This window comes from Protomyctophum parallelum, assembly GCF_964188405.1.
Source record: "Protomyctophum parallelum genome assembly, chromosome: 7".
Classification (NCBI taxonomy): domain Eukaryota; kingdom Metazoa; phylum Chordata; class Actinopteri; order Myctophiformes; family Myctophidae; genus Protomyctophum; species Protomyctophum parallelum.
In genome coordinates, this window is record NC_139705.1 from 20,460,579 (window position 1) to 20,482,556 (window position 21,978).

A 21,978-nucleotide genomic window follows, 5' to 3' on the forward strand; every position below is an offset into this window, starting at 1 on the left:
TTAGTTATCCAAGAAACATAAGGGACAAGAAAGACTTGGGTAATGCCCAATGTTTAGTGACCAGATGCTCTAGCACTCATTGCTTTGGCTTGAGGCCTTAAACATCCATGAGGAGTGGAGCATCTGCACTACACTGCTGTAGGGTTAAACGGATTTAGTCTGTGTTTGCATATAATAGCCATGGTGAAATACACACCATAATGGGAAGCGTTTCCACACAATCTGCACTCTGCCAGTGAGCTTTATGGGGGCTGGCAGCTGCTCTCATTTGGGCTGCTGCTGAATACCCCCACCCTGGCCTGGCCTGAACACCTCTCATCTCAATTATCCTGCCACCCATGTGTCATCAATCCATCTGAAATCCACTGCAGCTTGAACACTGTCAGCGCTCGTATGTGGACTTCATGTCTGCTGCTGTGCAATTACTATACCAGGCAGGGTTCTTAAACGATCTAATTTCAAGGACCACCTTAGCTCTGAGAGTGTACAAATGGACCTGTGAGGGTCCATTTGGTTCCATTTGTATACTCTCAGAGTTGCAGACCATTTGGAAACCCCTCAAGTAACCTAGAGGGGCCTCACTTTAAGAACCAGTGAGGTATAGGAATACATAGGAATCATTAAAGGGAACCGTTAAGGAATTGGACCATTAAGAGGGAATCATTAAGGAACCGGAATCTTAAAATCAAAGGATCCCAACTCTAGTCAGGGTTGCATTATGGGATTATGGGAAATTATTATTTAAATTAATTAAATTTGATCTAAAGGCACTTCATTTAGTCTATTCGTATAATGTTCAATGGATCCACACATGTATGCACAAATGCAAGTTATATTTAGAAATGTAAAATATGTTTGGCATGAATAACATGACTTGAATATGACATTCAAATGCTCAATAAACCAGCTTTTGGAGGACAGGCCTGACACAGAGATCTACTACATGTGTTAATTTAACTTTAAAATGTCAAATGAACAACTTTGCTGTGTAATGTGTATAGTAGGACTATCCTGTCAATGATGTGATAAATTGGCAGCATAATCATGCGTATCAAATCATGATGGGTCCTTGAAATAAAATCAAATGTTGAGAATTATTGATTGACCATTGCTGCTGTCTCTCTTCCCAGGTCACCCTACAGAGCTGGCTACCGTGGATGGTAGAACACTAAAGAGCAAGTAGCTGCAGGATGAAAACATGGCCGCACCCCTTCTCGCACCAGGACCTCACAGCTTCCACTATTTTACCCCAGAGTCTTTGGCGAACCTTGAGCTGCGTCTCGAGGAGGAAAAGAACAAGAAGCCGCCCAAGCAGGACAGCAGCTATCGTGACGATGACGACGAAAACAAGCCCAGGCCCAGCGGTGACCTGGAGGCCGGGAAGAGCCTCCCCTTCATCTACGGGGATACTCCTAAGGGAATGGTCGCCGTGCCACTGGAGGACTTAGACCCGTTCTACCAGAATACTCAGAAAGTGAGTTCCCAGTGTCTTCATGTCCCAAGTTTGATGCGTCTGCTCCTCTCACGTATATTATATACCATAAAGCCTGATTTATGCTGTGTTGCACAGCGGTGTTGCTCGACGGAAACAACAGAAGTGGAAAATGCTTATAAATGTGTTATTCTTTTAGCCAGAATTACGCTTAGATGGTGTGTTGGTCTGCAACCTCAGCCAGAATTCCAGTTCTTCTAAGTATATATGTGCACATTAAGCAGATTATGATGCGCACAATGCGCACAAAGAAGAGAGTATGAAATTGTTCCCAAAATTGTTAAAAAGGCTAATTTGATTGTGTATATCAAGTTATCAACCAAGTTGAAGGAACTGAAATCACTCAAATAGTTTGCACCCACCAAACTAGAATTGATGACATAGTCATAATTACCAGCTGCGTTATTATATCTGCAGAATTATGGGTGAAATAACTAGTGGGTTGTTGTTGTTGCAACTTGCTGGCTGCAATGCTGAGAGGTTGGCTAGAGTCAAAAAGTGTCTGGTTGCCTAGAGACGAGGCAGCCAATCAGAAAAATGGGTGACTACGGCAGCCAATGAAATGATAAGTTGCCACTACCAACCTGATTAGACCATCCTGGTAAAAAGAAACGCAAATACATACTGTTAGCCTCATAGCATAATTGTCACAAGTCATTGTTTGTCCAAATCGACATTTCTGCCTAACTCTACTCTACTCGTAACACTGCTGCTCCATTGTTCCGTATTACCTATGACAGAAAGACAGAAAGTGCTTTTAAGTCAACCTTTTGACTGCCTCGGCTGCCACTCTTAGATCTCCATATATGGAGCTGACCTGTTCTGACATTCCATATGTTGATCTCATCAAACCCTGTACAGTCAAGACACGTTCCATATATGGCCAGACCTCATCAAACCCTGTACACTCAAGATGATGCCATCCTTAGATCTCCATATATGGAGCTGACCTGTTCTGACATTCCATATGTTTGACCTCATCAAACCCTGTACATCAAGACATGCTCCATATGGCCAGAACAGAATTCATTCCATATGTTGATCTGACCCCCCCATGCCAAAGCGCCAGCGCTCGCCGAGCAGTCTGCTGTCACCCAGGCGGATGCGTGGGGCGAGGTCGCTTCTTGCCCTCAGGGCGCCTTACTGGTTATACCACTGAACTAAAATGATGTGGCAATATACAGACAGGTGACAACAACATAATTGCACGGATAGCAGGAGCTTCAGTCACAGGCATGTTTTAAAAGGAACAGTGTAACTGTTTTGTTGTCAGTGAAGCATGATGTGGTCCTTGTCATTTTGTTTATAGAAGAAGCAGTGGTGTGGTGGTTTGGTTTTTGAGATTTGGACCTCCATTATATAGATCAAAAGGCTAACGTCATCTTCTGTACTGTCTGACAGACGTTATTCCTTGATATTTTGCAATTGGTTCCAAGAAAAATTAGGCATAGCTGCAAGACAACCAGCATATTTGTGTCTTTGTCAATCTGGCCCTAACACATATTGGGGATATTAGATTCTTTGTGCTATGATGAATTTCGAAAAACTTGCCTCCTCACAAAACAAAGCTTATCAAAGTGAGTGAGTGTGTTTTACTCTCTTTGATTTCATGATTGGGTTATAGAACATAATTACGTTTAACAGCTTGAAGGAGAAAGAGAGAGACAGAGAGCGAGAGAGAGGGGCTTGAGTTGTTGAGGTGGTGGTTCTATGCCTCTGATGGCTTCCAGGGCTTTGGGGAAAAGGTCGGAGGCGGTAACTGTTGAAACACTGTTGTTCCACAAGACAGACTTTACTAATTGTTCCAAAATGAAACCCAGCTGCACCGGGCGGGCTGAGATGACTCTGGCTGTCTAAAGGAGCCATGGCTCACTGAGGTTTGTGTCACGTCTGAGAGGAGGTTGACTGTGATGGAGAATGATGCTGTGCTGCTTTGGCTCTGGGGTGGATGACCTTGAAAGTCATCCCTGAGGGGGCACGGTGGCACAGTCAGTAGTGCTGTCACCTCACAGCTAGAAGGTGTGAGGTGTCCTGGGTTCGATTCCCGCTGGGGACGCTGTGGGCGCTGGGTGCGTTTTCCCTCCTCCGCGTCATCAGTGCCCATACCCGAGGCGGGGTTGGCGAAAGGGCCTTTCTGTGTGGAGTTTGCATGTTCTCCCCGTGTCCCCTATACTAGGGTAGGTACCCTCACAAAAAACATGCAGTAATCCTGGTCTCTAAACTACCTCCCCCTGGTCAGCCTGATGGAGGGGAAAGGAACTGGTCGGAATAATGTGTTCCTTCCATGCGCTACGCCCGGCTGGGGAAACTCCCCCCTGTCAGGTGAAAAGAAGCAGCTTGGACTCCTCATGCGTAGAAGGAAGCATGAGGTCAGTCTGCTGCCCTCCCCAGGTTGGCAGAGGAAGTGTAGCGCCCAGGATTACATTAGATAATAGAGCACCGAAGTCCTGACGTAACTCACTCATCGCTTCGATTCCCCTGGTTCGCGGAAGTAATTTCTCTATGGAGAATAACAGGGGGTCATCTTAATATCGTCTACTATAAGCGTTGTGGTCCAAAAATAAACAAGCTGTCTCTGCATTATTGTTGGGGAGGTGTCTCTGTATCGTTTGCAACAGTCAGTCACTCATATATGATACAGTCTGTTTCTAGCAAAAATTTAACTAATTAAGTAGCAGTAACATTAGCGTTTTCTCTCAGTCAGTTGATTCTTCATGAGTGAAACGGCCGGCGTGACAGTTCTTATATGAGGTGATCTAAAATCCCCCTATGGGGATTACAATACAAATAAAAAAGTACACGAACCTGTGGATTTGCGCCCTCTACCGATATTGACACATTACTGCATTTAGTAATGTTTAGAAAATTGAAGATTTATTTTGTATCGACCAATAGCCGAGAAACACTGCACCACTTAATGACCTGGTGATGTATGATGACCCGTCAATGTTGTAATTTACTGGGAAGTCGGACGTCAAGAACTTCCAGAAAAGGGAGTTAGAATCTCAAGGGAAAGTGTAACCACCGGATTGACTGGTTGAGTCACCATTTTCAGGAAATGTGCCCATATAATCAATCGCATGTGTCTGCTCGCTCATACATAAGTTGCAATGACTCAGACATGGGTTTAATATGGAAGGTTAAGAGAACAGAATAAGGGCAACCATGGGAAAGGAATAGATCAGTGGTTCTCAATCTTTTTGAGGGTCTGGACCACTAGCATATGTCAGCTAAATAATGACTGTTAAAGCTGTTAAAGCTTATATGTCAACATTTTAATGACTTTCTTTTTTTTCTTTTTGTTTTGGTATTCAGTATTTAAGTCCGACGTCATTTTCTAGTGCTACGTTACGTCCGGGTCCAAGTGGCACCAGCTCCCGTCCGCTTCTAATTTTAAATAGAATATCTAAACGCGTGAATCTTTTTACAATGACGTTATTTTTCAGAAAGGAAGCCACTGAGGGTTAAAATGGGTCTTAATGCTGCCAACTCAAGTAGAATTATTAATGTTTTGTACAAGTGTCCATAAGAAAGAAAATATATAATGTGTAGACAATAAAGACTATTATTATCATTATTATTGAAGGTGGTAACAGTCCATTTGCTCAGTACAATATTTCGGGGGCATATTTAGAATGTGTGCAGGCTTGAGTATGTTGAATCTAGTTTGCAATTAATGAGGATTTAGTTGACACAATGAAATAAAATGGCGATAGTATTCCGTGTGGGGCAGACGGCCTGTCACAGCCAGATTTGGGAGAGCAGCAGCTTTCGTGGTTGTTTTCGTCTCAGATTTAATCCGACGGAGCGTCACAGTATAACTCTATGGGGACACAAAAGTGACACAAAAGTAGGACCCGGAAGTATCTCTGGAGGGGGCGCTCACGTCACGGCTAAACTGAATTCAGAGAGCCAGCAATGGGTAAAACGCTCCCAAAAAAATGTAGTCTCTGTGACACATTCAAAGATTTTCCTTGCTGCTTTGTCATTGGTTGATTTGCCTGTCTACTTTCTGATTTGTCAGTGACTGAGTCATTTCAACCAGGGTTTTTTTTTTTCCGAACAATGACAAAGCTTGTAGGAACATCTTTGAATGCAGATTGTGGCCCCTAGATGTGTAGATAGAAAAAACGGGGGTTGTGGGTAGGCTTGGGCAATATATCGATATTATCGTTTATCGCGATATTTAAAATCAATATCGGTAATATCGTGGACTATATAAATAATATCGAAATCGAATATCGAATAATATCGAAAATAATACCCAATATCATAATTTTACCGTCATGTAAATATGGATTTTCTTTTAAATAAACATCTACATAACTGTATGTGTGTGTCTGTGTGATGAATTTACAAGTATTTCATTTTAAACGACTATAATTTGCCTAATAACTTAGTGTCCATGCATTGACTGGCACCGACGCTGAATTACGGCAACGAGGCGACAGCAGCGTTGTCGGACCGCCTCCGCCCAGGAAAGTAAACAAAACATGGCGCCGGTGAGAGTAACGAGTCCTAGCAAGTTGGTTCATAAAAAAACATCTGGAAATACTGCTGTTTGGCAGCATTTCGGGTTCCAGCCAAATTAAAAAGGCTGATAATCGATAATACCGATAATCGCGATATTATTCACGGTATCAATACCGATATCCAAAAATCAATATCGCCCAAGCCTAGTTGTGGGAGTTACTACCGAAACTAGCGCCGCTCACGTCTTGTCTATATTATTTAGCTGGTCACACAACAATAGCCCATTTATATACGCTATTGACACTAGGCAACTTTGTAAAGCTGTGTAGTAGGTGTGAAGTGGTGTGGTTACGCACAATGCACATATGTCATAGATCCAATCCATGATAGAAAGATAGATAGCACTAGCCGAGCCGAGGGAGTCAGTGGAGAGGAGGGCCAGAACCGTCAACGAGAGTAATCCGAGTTCCCAGACGTTTTCGCCAGCTCCAGCATTAAAAATCACACCCCGTGTGAAGTGAGGGGCTCTAATATATTAAAGTCTATCTCGTGTTAATTAGGTGATGTAATGATGATGTAAAACAAACGTTGCAAACACAAACATCAAACACCATTAACAATAAAGAGACAATATAAAATTACACATTATGATGTACATTTTCCCTTCATTGTCAATGCATTTACATAACAAACATTGAACTAAAGACAAACATTAAACGGGAGGGGCAAGACACAGAGAGAGGGAACACGCATGGGCGGAAAAAAAACCTTCTGTTAGCATACTTTTTAGTTAATATTGTTTCGGGGTCAAACCTTGGTCGGTATGAAGAGAGTGGCCAGTGATGTGGATAGGATTAGGAGGGACTACAGACAGACGACGGACTTGTCTGTCTCTGTAAGGGGCCGTTCACACCTGAGACACAACTGTCTCCTCTGTGTGTCCTCAGTGTCCTGTCTCTTCTGTGTGTCGCACAGCTCACAATGCATTTCCAATGGGAGTCACGTGGTTTGATGACACAACCTTGTTGCATGGAGGGGGGGGGGGGGGCAGAAGACAGCCAAACCACGTGAAGAGACACGTCACAGAAGAGACAGGACACACAGAGGAGACAGCTGTGTCTCAGGTGTGAAAAGAAAACTGCACACGCCCAGTGTCTGGATAGGCCAATCACAATGATTGACACATAGCAGGAACAATGAGAAACTGTAGCCTCGCATAGCCAGCCTTCATCTGAGAAACTGCCCAACAGCGAGGATGTTGTTGGGAAGTAGCAAGTGAAAGCAACAGAGGGGTATCGTTAGCCAAAGTTCAACTGAATTCAGAAAAGCTGTAGTAAAACATGGATATATAAAGCCCTATTTATTATCAAAATAATTACCCTCGGACTCGAAGTGAAATTAGCTCACCCTCCCTCTGACTAAAATTAGAAAAGCATCACCGTCTCCTATCTTTCTCCAGGCCCACCTTTTCCTAAATTTCGACTGGTCCCTGACTCCCTATAAGGGCTTGATTTAATTCACCTCAAATTAACAAATTAAATTAAGCCCTTAACAGTCAATATTTCATTTCAAGCCTCTCCCCCCCACAATACGCCCATATCCCCTCCCAACACAAGAGTGGTCCCCAGGTTGATCCTTAGTCAGGGTTGTGGTCCGTCCCTGGTTCATAATCAGTTGAAAACCCCTGCAGGAGATGAATGTAGGTTCAAGGTTTTGACTTGGTCTTACCTATGAAACAATGCACAGATGAACTCATAGTGTCCCCATTCTGGGCATATCATCATAGGCGAACATTCATCAAAAATGGCAGATCTACAAGCTCACGATGCACCACAATTTGCGGACACCGTGAGCCTGTAGATCTCATCTCATTTCATGTATAGAGAAAAAGGGACAGTGCCAAGTACAGACCCAGACCCTGTTCAACAAAGTATAGCCTAAGCCTATAGATATTATAAGTGGTACAGGATTTATGTTGTGAATTAGGGAGAAACCTGCTGTGTATATATATTATGTTCTCTAATTTTCTGAGTAGGAATATGGTTCTGTTGCAGTGTAGGAAAGTTGCAGTATTCATATACTCACAGTGAAACGTTTGGCTGATCTGAGCAATAGTTCCCCAACATAACAGAATCAACCCCTCTGAGGGCTCTGGTGCTACACCAAATCAAAAGACCCCATGATTCGTGTGCGTGTAACACAATAATCAAGAATGACACTTTTTGCATTTGCGCGCCCAGTGAATGAACGCGCATGCATTCAGTGCACAGCCGATGCCCCTAAGCGCTGGTCCCATACAGTTATATGCTCCACGAGTGGTTAATACCTTACTGCTCAAATCTATTTCATGAATTACGTCTTACACTGCCCAGGACAGAGTTTAGACCAAAGAAGGAGAATGAATTGTTTGTATACCTATTTGAAATAGTCTCACACATAGGGCCCTGCAAGCTGCGGGCCTTGCATGGGGCTTAAGCGCCAGTAAGTTAACATTGTTAATTGGAGCCTGCCAATGTTTGTATTTTCTGTCATATGACGGGTAAATCACAGTGTAGATCTCATAGTGGTCACCTTTACCTAAACATGAATTATGTTCATGTATAATTTCATGTAGCAAATTGAAGCTCTAAGCCTATTGCATAATTTGTACACATACGACAGAACCGAAAATGGCAGATCTACAAGCTCAAAGGCTGACTCTGTTGTATTGTATGAATTAGTCTTACCGGTAATCAGAGTTCACTATAGGCTAGTGTTTACATAATATGGCTCAGCAGACAGCAATATCACCAAAATAGTGTGTTATCTCATATTTCATATTTTTGATCATATAATGGGGTGATGCTGTGATGTTATTTGGCTCCTCATTTAGTGAATAAAGTGTACAATATGCACGTGACATCATCATCATACCTGGAAGTTATGCGGGAACGCCTACTCAGTGGAAAAAAACGACTTTCTGTTTATTCAAACAGAAAAGTCAATCTGATTGCATTAACTTTTCACTTTGCCACTCTATTTGACACTCAATTTGCCATTCACTTTAGGCATGTGCATATCTATAGCATAGTGGGGAATTGTCTTGTTGTCATATTGAGTCATGTCTGTTTTTAAGTTTTAAATGTTACATTTTCTATTTCCTATTCAGTTTATACTGCTGCAATCTGCAGTGGTTAAGTTTATGCAATTGCGAATGACAATTGTACCATAAAACCTCATATATGATAGCACATATGACCTAATTTCTCCTTTCATTGTCAATGGCAAATATTGAGACGTGTGGGGATAAAAGCTGTATAGTGATTGGTCAGCCGATTTGCTCGTCTACATATGACGTACATTTTCCCTTCATTGTTAATGGCATTTAATGTCATGTTGCCACAAATATATGTCATATTTGGCGGACATTTGACCTAATTTCTCCTTTCATTGTAATGGCAAATATTGAGACGTGTGGGGACAAAAGCTGTATATAGGAGGGGCTAGCACCCCTCAAAAATCACACCCGTGTGAAGTGAGGGGTGCTCTTATCATCATACATCATCTCATTCGCCATCAATGTTTGTGTTACGCAATGTTTGTACAAACACTCAATATTGTCCATCATTGTCAATGGTATTTAGCCCCTAAAAAACTAAACATATGTCTACCTTAAATTATGGCTATCATCTGAGCCTATATTTGTTATCGTAATGTTATTAGCTCGGTCACGCTTGTCAACAAAACAGGGTGTATTGTATTTTAGAAAAATGGCTGAGAATCTAGAGTGCTGTGGAGAAACGCACTTCTTGTGCAATGTGCATGCATGCAACTGTTCTTTGGATGTGTATTGCACAGAATATGGCTTCTCAATATGACAAATCTGTCACGCTGTGTGTGTGTGTGTGTGTGTGTGTGTGTGTGTGTGTGTGTGTGTGTGTGTGTGTGTGTGTGTGTGTGTGTGTGTGTGTGTGTGTGAGAATGTCGGTGTCTGTTTCTTTCCATCTGTGTGTCTCAGACGACCTCCCTCACTCACACAGCACATGCTGTCAGTTATGCAACACCACTAGTTCAGCAGTGCACAAGAAGGAAACAAGGTTCTGTTGCTGTCTGAAATGTGGAGCCAGGGCTGGACTGTTGATATGCCGTCACTCACTAATGCACAGTTCGCTCTTGCATTTCCACTCACGTTCCTACTTTGTTCTCATGGAAGCTTCTAGACAGTCGGTAGTCGCTAGCGGATTTAACTGTCTCTCCTTCTGGAGCCACGCAACCTTCCATGATGTTGCTGTGTTTGTGTTTGTCCTTCTCTTGCACATACAGTAGCCTACCCTACAGTGTTAATGTATGTACACTGAGAGTCCAAACAATGCACAGATCATTAACCACATGAACCCTAGTATTCCTATTAGTAAAGTTATGATATAGGCGAACATTCTGCGAAAATAGCAGATATACAAGATTTATCACGATGCATCGAGAGCTTGTGCAATTTGTACATTTGTACGCACTCTGTCTCTGAGGTAAACACTGACGGTTTTAATTTGAAGGCTCCAAGTCTGCCTTTCTGCCACTGACAGCACCGGCACCGCTGTCCTAATCACATTATGAGGAGCACCTCAAGCTAGTCTCCTTGAATTGCCAGTGGGAGTGCGTGGATGCTGCTGGCGTTCTGTTCAGCCGTTACGTCAGACCAGGTATTGACCTTGGTGGGAAGGAAGGTGTCTTGTATGTCTTTGTCACGAAGAGCTAGCAGCCACACTGTAAAAATGTGTGTTATTTTAGCTCAACGTGCGCAAATAGCTTCAATTTGTATTTTGTACACTGTGTTACAAATGGATAAATCACCAATGAGGATTTGACTGTGGTCTTGTAAGGGATATTGTGAGGTGGTCCTCGGACCTCATCATAAAATAAACCCCTGACAGGCTTAAAAAAAAACTAAAGGGATTTAAAATATTTTATTAGCTGCTTTTGCTGTTATTCAACAAAGTTATGTGATACAATGGTGTGTTCCATGCAAGGAGGAGAGAGGGGCAGATGTGGATGAAAGGATGGATACTCCCCACTTACCCACCCTGAGCAGTGTTATAGGGCTGGGACATGCAGTCTTGGATGATTTGCATTAGGATAGGCCTAGCTTAGCTGTAGGCGTATATCGGTATAGCACAATGTTGTACTAGCTAGTACTACTGAAACAGGTCGTTCTCAGGGAGAGAAGAGAGGGAGGGGGTGAGAGAGAGGGAGAGGGGCGGGGGGAGAATGAGAGAGAGAGGTAGATTGAGGGAAAAGAGAGAGAGAGGGAGGGGGAGATGAGGTGAGGACAGGGCAAATTGGAAGATGTGTGCAAGGATGCATGATCATCATTGCTCTACCCCTACAGTCAGTCAAAGATGTTACTGAAATGTGTCTTTACTGTGTAGGTCCTTAACCCATTTGGACCTGACATTAGATTCTACAAAATGTCTTCTAAATCATGTTCATCATCACCTGTTTCTCTGTCAGTGGTTCTCAAAGGACCCCAAAAATTATATGTAATTGACCGCCGACCCCCCCATCTGAAAATATGTAGTTCCAGGGACCCTCCCAGAAGCAAAGATTTGAGTTAAAAACATTCGCTCTGAAACGATTTGCGCCACATTTTGAAGATTTAAAAAAATTTGCATATCGACAAGCTCGTAGCTATGAGCTTGTAGATCTGCTATTTTTCTAGCTAAAGTATAACATAATGCTTAAAACACCAAAAGGCGTTCCCGCCCAAAATCGGTTAAAGGTTACACCGTGCATTGTTTTACAGAAACATCACACAAAAACACAGTGCGGTTTAAGATGCTCTAGTCAGCCATGCTACAGCATTTGAAGGACAAAAAGAAAGCAGCCACAGGCAGCAGCAGAGAAAGAATTCAAGCGCTTACATACACCGACACCACCATTTCATCCTAAAGCAGATTCTGTCAAGAATGCAACGCTTTGTAAAGTGTTCACTCTGCTGTGACAGACAACAGTCAAACCACATGACTGGTGAAATGGCTGGAGCAGTGGCGAACGGGGCTGAGGCAGTGGCTGTCGCTGTGGCCGTGCCACATCAGATTCCGTGATGGGTGAAGAAGGCAACGGACGGGGGTTCAAAGCAGGTCTTTACGGATGGGCCGCTGTGGTCCACACAGATGCAGAAAGATGCTGCCGGATGACTGGAGCCTCTGTGCCGAGGCCGTGTTCCCTCTGCCTCCCACCCATCCCCCCTAGCTTCTCCCTGCCCTGCATCTCTCCAGTCTACTGCCTGCCTGCTCCACTCACTCACTCTGTCCCTCTCCTCTCATCTCCTCCTCTGGATTATGAAATTTTCAGTAGCTTTGCAGCAGTTTAGTCATGCGTTAAAGAAAGGACTCCTTCCTACATACCGTGTGTGTGTGTGTGTGTGTGTGTGTGTGTGTGTGTGTGTGTGTGTGTGTGTGTGTGTGTGTGTGTGTGTGTGTGTGTGTGTGTCTCTGAAAGAGTAGAAGAGTCGTGTAAATGCTCCTATTTTCCATTTACTGTAGACTACAGTAAATCCTGTAGACTTTTAATTCTGTTCATTTACATGCACACATACTGTACTGTATGCCCGAGTGTAGTGTATGCACATGCATGCATGGTTGTTGTGTGTGCTGGTTAAACATATGCACACGGCATATGTGTATGTGCACAACGGCTCTATTCAACTGAAATGTCATGCTGGTATTCTTGGCTTCTTCAAATGGCAACTGGAGCATTTCCAAGTGCATCACTAGGCCTATAGCTGGCCATACTGCTGAGTGAGATAATGTTGACAGCGTTTAGAAACCCTCAATGCTTTGTGCCCAGGTTGCTGTTCTGTGTCTGATGGCGATTGAGATGGCGACTGGGAGAGTATGTGAGAGAGAGAGATGATCTAATCATGATTCATGACTTACTGTACTTGACATGCGTAACTTTTAGCTGCGCTGTCTGTGGATTCCAGTCAAATTAGTGTTGAACATGTCTCGGCCTCTGGCCTGAAAGTCTCCCCAGTTCCACTCGGTGGTTTGAATAGTCTCAAATAATTTATGTTTACGCCCGATTTGTACTCGCAGTAGTTGCGCGCCGGTGTCTCGCCCCATGAATAGCAGATCTATACCTCACTACAGGTTGTGAGCTTAAAGGTCGGATATTTTCAGTGGGAGACAAAGTATGTTGTGTTAACGAGAAACCTCGATTCTAGTAGGATTAGCCTTGTTTGAATGCATATAGTGTAATATAGTGCTGTACATATAGTCATAGTACAGCATGTGACATCATGTTGACTATATGTATTCTGGCAGTGTATGTTACTTTACCTCAGTAAGGATCCAGCTACAAGGCCTCCCCTTGAGGCTAGGGCACTCTCCCCCTCCTCCACTCCCCCATATCTCGTTCTTCTTCCTATAATTTTTCTTCGTCTTCTTCTCTCTCACCTCTGGCTCTGACACCGCTGTTTTCAGTCCTTAGCATGAGGCTAGCAGCTCTGTAGGCTGTGTAGGGCTTAATGCAGGGGGGGAGGATGCCTTGTTAAAAGCACAAGGCTACACATCACTTTCTGCAAATGCACAGACTCATAAAGACTCATTAAAGTTTAATGCAAATCTCCATGTTTTATTCAAACAATTATGAGGTTATCCACTGAAAGAGGTTGCCAGCCCCCACCACCACTGCCATGACAGCCAGTCAAGCAAGCAGGCTCTTGTACATGTTATGCCCAACATTTCCGGTAGAGAAACAAACATTGTAATTATTTGACAGGGGAAAACAACTAGTTGATGTTGCAAAACAATCCAGACTCCATCAGCCATTTTTACTGTATTAAAATGGGAAGATATGTTTCCAGTACTTTGTTCTTACAGAAACTCAATATGTATACAGTATATATGAATTATGAGTTTGTTTTGTTTGCACATGTGGATAGATGTGGAGAAAGATCTTATGGTACATTATTACGGATAGGAACCGCAAGTTCCCCAGTTCAAACACAGGCTCCTCCATGCAGAGTTAGTGTCGAAGTGTCGTTGAGCAAGACTCTGAATCCCTAATTACTCCTGATGTGCAGGTTGGCAGGTTGGTGCCTTGCATGGTTTCCTCCGGCATCGGTGTGTGAATGTGTGCGTCTCATGCGTGAATGGGTGTAATGTAATGTAATGCACAATCTCTGTAAAGCGCCTTGGATAAAAGCACTATATATATGCACCATTTATTGGTGCTGTACTTAATGATTACTAATGGTACTGTGCAAAATGATTGCATTGTTTAAATTAATTAATTAATCTGCAACAGCTTCCTATTGTCTTCTTATAAACAATATGTGCAGTGTACTTGTTTTACACCTGTTTTAGACACTATACTGTTATATGATTTGTTATATTATTATGAACATGTATATCAGTGCACACGTATAATATAACAGTTATTTCTCTCTGTCACTCTTTCCTCCCTCTCTCCCCCTCTGTCCTCCCTCTTTTTCCTTCTCTCCACAGACATTTATAGTGTTAAATAAAGGGAAGACAATCTTCCGCTTTAGTGCCAACCCTGCCTTGTACTTCATAAGTCCTTTTAACATCTTTAGGCGAATAGCTATTAAAATTTTGATACATTCATATCCTTTCAATTGGTGTCTCAACAGTTGGAGACAAAAGTGTTTCCTGTCCATGTCTATTATTCATGATGACGTTACCTCTGTCTTAATGCTACTAAATGATGTTCAGTGTTTAGATTGATTTATACATTGTCTTCTGTGCACCAAACACAGAAGATTTACAAGCTTTATGAGCTTGTAATTTCTTCATAAATGAAGCATTAGACTGCTATACTGGACAGGTTGTGTACAGTTAATCAAGCTACAGTAACCAGGTAGCAAGAGTAGTAAATTGTTGTTACCCCCTTTTTCTCCCCAATTTAGTCCTCGTTAATTCCTCCCCACACACTGCTGCCCCAGCCTGTAGGAGTACGTGCAATGACCAATATCACCCTCCCCCGGCTTCCCTCTGCCAATCATGGGCCAATTGTATTCGCATAGTCGCCTGACAAAGCCGGATGTACAATTGATTCGAACCCACAACCTACTGTCCTAAACCTAAAGTAACTCTTAAATACGGGGTTAAATCAATGCTCGATTGTATTTATCATAATAGAAGTACAGACACAATCACTCATTATCGATGCCCAACCAGCCTTAACCAATGAACAGTGTTCATTGGTTAAATACTATGCCCTCATTCTCACACAGGCGTTCAGAGCATGCGGCCAGTCTAGCCGGAGGCCAGTGTCATATCGCTCTTCTGTAGAGAGAAGCTTCAATTAAAGAAATGGAAAGAAAGGCACAAATCATAGCACTGGCTGTGGCTAATCTAAGCAATCCTCCTCCAAGAAAGTAGGTCAAGTTGGACCACTGATTTACTGGATGTTGAAAATGACACTGAAACCAATTCCCATATGATACTAGGCCTCATCCAACGGCTTTGCTACAGACTCTGTTAAACACATTTTGACCGACAATCTGCAAGCCAATTCCTACTACAGTAGGCTGTATACCTACTGCATATAAATTATGCATACATTGTTCAAAACTAATTTGGGTTGCGCGCGCGTGTGTGTGTTTGATGATGCAGTACATAAGGTTGAGTTGAGGTTTCAGTCATCATGGCTAAATGCCATGTGCTATTACTGACTAATCACGCTTGATTTAGGCTTAGTTGTATCACACCGATGACAAATGTGACGTTTCTGTGAGCTTATCAGTAAGTAAATTTTTAGATCAGGCTTGTTATAACCTCAACACCTTGATGCCGGTGTGAAAGTGTATGGAGAAGCACACTTCTGTCTGTGTTGAGAATGAGCTCACAGTTCTTTTTGTGTTCGTGTTGAGAATGAGCACAGTTCTTTTTGTGTTCGTGTTGAGAATGAACCATGTACTAAACTTCCACCGTATATCATTTGAATATTTCATGGGTAAAATAATGGCTTTTGTGGCAACCTGTGTGGCAAGCATGTACTCTTATCCACCAGCTGTTATGTGCTGCTTGGAGGTTTTCTAAAAGTGCTGCTCAAGCTTTAGAATTAGTTAGCAATTTAGCATTAATCTGCCTGTAGAAATCACATTATTGGTTCATAGCAGCTGTTTTGCCACTTTAGCCTTAAGTGGTGTGTCAGAGTGGTGTGTTGTGTGTTGTTTTTCCTCTATTTTGATATTTTCCTTGACTACTAACCCACTCTTTTCAGTGTGATCATCATGACTACTATTTTGACCAACTGCATATTCATGACTTTTAGTGATCCTCCCGAGTGGTCCAAACAAGTAGAGTAAGTACACACGCACTCACGCATGCACTAAACATGTACTGTACACATGCACTAAAAATACACTAAACATGTACGTATGCATGCGCTATAGAAGTATGCATTCTCAATTATCCTTGATGGTAATGGCTCAGACAGTGATGTAATCATCCAGATAAATATAAAACATGTTTAATAATTTGTCGGGGTGGCCCCGATCTTCTGTGAGCAAATCGGGGGGTTTAAGCTTAGATCTGTGAACCGTTTACTTTATAGGATAATCTTTACACTTTACAGTTAATTGATTCAGATCAGGCTAAAAACGGGGAACACCCCTCCCAGTAGAACGGGTCGGGCATTCCCCCCAAATCCCCCCGAATATCCTGTAGTGTGCTGAGCCCTGAATTAACCATATGACCGTGAAATCATGTGTCATTTTTTGGCAAGCGACTTGCATTACCCATCACACGTCTTTACCCTCTCTACTCTGTTTTGGTATTTATCCAGCTAATGAGAGCATGAGACACATTTAGAAAATCACTAAGCCTTGATCCAGCCAGTTTGCCCTACTAATTCTGTAAAACATTTTTGTCTTCCAGGTACACATTCACTGGAATTTATACGTTTGAGTCTCTTGTAAAGATCTGTGCACGAGGATTCTGTATAGACGGTTTTACATTCCTTAGAGACCCATGGAACTGGCTGGACTTCATGGTCATTTCTATGGCGTAAGTACTTTTAAAAATGTCTCTTTTTCTTGACTATGTAATGTTCTCTATGCCATTTTAATCTCTAATTTTGTCTTTACAAACATGATGACAAATAATCAGATTGAAAATATATTCAATGATGTATATTCTTTCTTTCTTTCTTTAATATCACATCCATTTCCTCTGTCGATCTGAGTTTCCACTGACTTCACTGTTGGATGGAACGCTTCCATCAGACACTCAGCAGCCTCTCTGCAGACAACTCACGTCCATCCATCTGATTTATCTTTCAATCTTTCTCGTCCTCTGTAATTTACCTTCCTTCTGTCCAGTTTGAGGCACCGTGTCGTCCTGCCCACTGCTGACATGATCTCACCCATTAGTTTCCATCCTGGCTCCTTTATAGGTTTTCACCATCTGTGTGCATGTAAATAATGAGCTGTTGTAACTGTGGTTTGATCCTGCAGGTATATAACAGAGTTTGTAAACCTAGGCAATGTCTCAGCTCTGCGCACGTTCAGGGTGTTGAGGGCATTGAAAACTATTTCTGTAATTCCAGGTAAGACAGGATTGGGGTGGGGTCGAGGGCGGGGTTGGTGTTAGGTGTGCGTGTCTTCTATCTTTCCTTTATTTCCTCACGTCCGCCCCCTCCTCCTTCCTCCTCCTTCGTGGACAGGCTCTGTGAGTGGCGTCGTTCCTTCTGGTTCGGTGGTGTTGTGCTCTTGCGTGTGTGGTTTTGTCATTGGTGTCTGTTCTGTGTGTGATCCTTCCCCTATTCCAGATATGTAACAGAGTTTGTGGACCTGGGCAATGTATCTGCGCTGAGAACGTTCAGAGTTCTCCGAGCATTGAAAACTATCTCTGTCATTCCAGGTGAGACTCAGTTTAAACACTAAGGCTGACCCTCTCACCCTTTTCTTTTTCTACTCACTATTATGATTACGATTATGATTTATTGACAGTGACCAAAACAATAAAAAATACTAATTGGAGGCAACCCATTTTTATTTTTTTTCCCTCTGAAAATTATCAAAAATGGTACTAATACATTTTTGATAGGCTTTGCAGTCTATTCTAGGGCCTCCACCAAAGTGTCTGCACTCTCTTTTGCCCCTGTAGCACTCTCATTCTGAGGCTTCTTTCCAAAGGCAGCTGTGGTTTTCCTCAGAAAATGGCTCTGTTCACTAGCTTACTAGCTTTTGGAATAGACTATGTCCATGTCCTAGTAAATTTGATAGAATATAAAGTATTATTTTTAACACTACCCTAAAGGTACCATGGCATTCAGCCAAATATTGAATTGTATTTAATTATTTTTACATTATTTGTGAACATTACCACTAACAACACATTTATAAAGCAAGATCCTTATAGTACAAGAGTACTTATCAGTTACAAGAGGATCATTAAGATATATTTGGATTGGAAACGTGATAAACTCACTTAAAGTGTTTAATTTTAAAATACAAATAATATATATTTTTGTGGTTATACCAATTTAATTGGAGAATAATCTTCCTCCTCAAACTTAAGAGAAATCTTGTGTCGATGTTCAGATGAGAAATGGCATAGCTCTTAGAGAGATCCCACAGAATATACCCATTATTTATTTATGTATGAAGACTGCCAAGCCTAGTTTGTGAACATTTCTCTTATGCTGCATGATGCTTTTGAGTCACTTGCTTTACAATATAAGCCTACTAAGAGCTTGGCTGACAAATGGCATTGGAAGTTTGATTTGCCTTTTTTCTTTTTTACAACTTACTTGAATGATATCACGTGGAACAAGAAACAGCATTGTAGACGTTTTTAGGGATACTGATGGAATGATTGAATGACCTGCATACATCTGTCTATCACCTGACAGAAGATGTTGATCAAAACAACAATTGTATTGGCTCATTCAAAAGGCTTTGTGAATCTTTGTGACAGGTGCATTGGTTGAGTAGACATGTATTCCTTAAGGAATCGGGGACATCTTTAGTCTTCACTTGTTCAGAAAGGATTTAATAGAGGTTCAGTCAAGGACATTGACTTCATGTCAGGCATGTGTAATGCTGATGAATGGAACCAACATCATTATATTCAAAGTAAAGAAAGGCAGGGTCAACAGCAGTGACTAATCATCACATGCACTTCATTAGTGGTAATTGGGTGCACCTTGTGGCAAAAATAGCAGATCTTCAAATTGGGACATGTTGTGAGCTTGTAGATTGGCTATTTGATTGTAGAGCAAAATCAGGAAGGGGGCCTAGTATAGAGCCCTGGGGAACACCAGTCAACTAAAGTACCGATAATATGGTTGAAGTTATTTATTTATCTTGCATCGTTAACATTTTTCAGCTCAATTGTAATATGAGTAATAGTATAGTCAGTCTTATTACATTAAACTAACAGATTAAAAATAAAGCATAACAATATCTAGTGAAGTATACTACATCTCATAACGTAAGTCACCAGGCTGTATGTTGGGCCTGTATGTTGGGCCAGGCAGAAGATTAAAGGTATATTCAGTGATTTCACTTAATTCAAATATCACTTATTTTTTTGTTTTGTTGTGATAATCCTCCCTACTATAGAGTGTGCTGGCCATATAAGGAGTTCCTCCCTGTCCCCAGTTAACCCCTGGGGGTCAAAAAACCTTAGGTTTCGTTTTTGACTCTATCCTGATTGGACGAAAGGCTGGGTCCCACAGCCAAAAACGAAACCTAAGGTTTTTTGAGTGAAATCACTGAATATACCTTTAAGGATAATGGGGGAATGGTGTTATTTAGAAAATCTATTCATCTTTTTAAATCAATAGTTGTAGCTTGATATTCAACTTTTACCCAGATGACAATTTATGCAGTTTGTAAATGTAAGGCCTGAATTGAGAATAGTATCTCCAGGGCAATTGGGCATATTATTGTAATGTAATATTTCAGCTGATGCTGTTAGCTTATCCAAAATTGACAATTGACTTAATTATGTTAGCTTGTCCAAAATTGACAATTGACCTGATCCATGGGTCGAGTAAATCTCTGGAGTTAACTTTTTTTTTAAATCTTTATTAGGTTATTTTTACTGGGAATATACAAATATTTATACAAGCCAAAAATTTGACCACACTTTTTAAGAATATGTATTTGTACACTTTATGAAGCCTATCTGTAGAGACCAAACAGCCAGGGGCTGATGGCCAACCTGGTTCCATGTTGTTTGAGTTTTTTGCGGGACCCAAGTGAATGCTGCCAGAGGAGGCCTGTCTGGAAGGTAAATCGATTTTGTCTCTTGCAAAAGATGCGGATGGGATAGGATACATGGTTCGGGTAAGGGGAGTCAGTGCTTTTCCCAAAGGATACCCATATGTATAGGTACTGTATATATAAATAAATATATACACACACAAACAAGGCAGTTCAAGAAAGTGCAATTGGCACTGGCATTGAATTGTTCCTTTTCAGCCTTGGAGTTTAAATGACTTGCATGCCGTTTCTAGCCCCCGTCCCCTGCCTGTGCCTCTGACCGTCCCTCTCTCATGGCCCCTTTGCCCTTGTCGTGCCGCTCTGCTCTCTTTCCTATGGGATTTCCTCTCACTCTTCTTCAGAGTCTTTCTTCATCCATCATTGGCAGTGCAGCGCAAAAATCTCTCTGGAAGTCTCGTCCCCTCTTTAGCTGAGAGGAGACTCTGTGTGTAGTGATTCTCCAGTATAAAAGCCTGTTTGTGTAATTGGATACTCTGCCAAGTTTGGATGCTGTGAAGATAATGGCTCTGAAAAAGAAAAGAAAGGGAATGCTCTCAAGTACTAACTGTTTGTTTTGTTTGTAGAAATTATGTTATGTATGTCTAGTCTTGTCGATTTTGTCCAAAATATATGACTACCTAGTACCTACCTATACAGTACCGTGTATGTAGTTGCAATATATTCAGTACAGCAATCCTGTGAGCCTCCCTCACTACCGGGGCAGGTAAACACACACATGTGTTCTGCACCTTTAATATATATAATCATAATACCATTTTATTTTTGCAAATATTAAAATGTTTCTGCATTATTTATTGCTTTAGAAGTAGAGTCTAGATAGTTTTTATGCAGGTATTCAGCCTAGCATTTCAGACAGACCCTTATTTCCTAAATCTAATCTAAACTCCCCCAGAAAGGATTAGTGTCTTCAGTATTACTACTGTAGTGTACATGCAACAGCATTGCAGTACCGTACCTCCAACTGAATTAGGGAGACATTAGATGGACATTAGATAGGTAGGCACGGCCGGCATTAGCAGCGGCCGCATCATGTCCTGGATTTGTGTGCGTGGCTTACGTCTAGGTCTGAAGACCATTGTGGGCGCCTTGATCCAGTCAGTGAAGAAGCTGTCGGACGTGATGATTCTGACGGTGTTCTGCCTGAGTGTCTTTGCGCTTATCGGCCTCCAGCTCTTCATGGGCAACCTGCGGCAGAAGTGTGTGATCTGGCCAATCAACTCCACTGTGAACTACCTGGCCAATGGGAGCAAGGGGTTTGACTGGAAAGAGTACATCAATAACGATAGTGAGTAGATGCTGTACAGCCACATGATGTGTTGTAAACTCAACTATTGACAGATACAGCAAAATCAGTTTTATGTCATTTCATCTTGCTTCATTTCAATGCGTTCTGTTGAGAACCATCAGACATAATAACTTCACTACAATGGCAATCCCATATACTGAATCTAGAAATAAAATGTCTTATATGATACATTCTTGGACAAAACCTGAAATTAAATTACGGTAATTAATTAATATTATTATTATTAAATTAAATGCATGGGCAGACGGAAGTTGAGTTTTGAACATATTGAATAGACGTCGCAGGAAAATGAATGAACCACTGTAGATGCCAAAGGACAAATGACTCATATTGGCTCTGTGTCTGTGCTCTCCTCAGCCAATTTCTATGTCTTGCCTGGCCAACTGGATGCTCTGCTCTGTGGGAACAGCTCTGACTCTGGGTGAGTAGCCTTTGCCCTCCCCCTCTTCTTCTGCCACTGATGCCACCAAG

At 41.9% G+C, this 21,978-nt stretch overlaps 1 protein-coding gene across 4 annotated transcripts in view; it reads left to right on the forward strand.

Moving 5' to 3' along the window:
• Nucleotides 1-1,198: 1,198 nt before the first annotated feature.
• The window catches only part of scn8aa (sodium channel, voltage gated, type VIII, alpha subunit a), a gene marked incomplete at its 5' end in the record, with an annotated part of 58,073 nt that continues 37,293 nt past the window's right edge, over nucleotides 1,199-21,978 (forward strand). For 3 of the 4 annotated variants that reach the window (XM_083768341.1, XM_083768342.1, XM_083768343.1), the window contains 7 exons: nucleotides 1,199-1,474; nucleotides 14,449-14,582; nucleotides 16,190-16,270; nucleotides 16,846-16,974; nucleotides 17,424-17,515; nucleotides 21,265-21,486; nucleotides 21,865-21,928. In XM_083768341.1, coding sequence (XP_083624467.1) covers nucleotides 1,199-1,474; nucleotides 14,449-14,582; nucleotides 16,190-16,270; nucleotides 16,846-16,974; nucleotides 17,424-17,515; nucleotides 21,265-21,486; nucleotides 21,865-21,928 — 998 coding nt within the window. Of the gene's footprint in view, nucleotides 1,475-14,448; nucleotides 14,583-16,189; nucleotides 16,271-16,845; nucleotides 16,975-17,423; nucleotides 17,516-17,737; nucleotides 17,830-21,264; nucleotides 21,487-21,864; nucleotides 21,929-21,978 lie in introns of all 4 variants that reach the window. The other variant, XM_083768344.1, reaches the window with a different exon arrangement.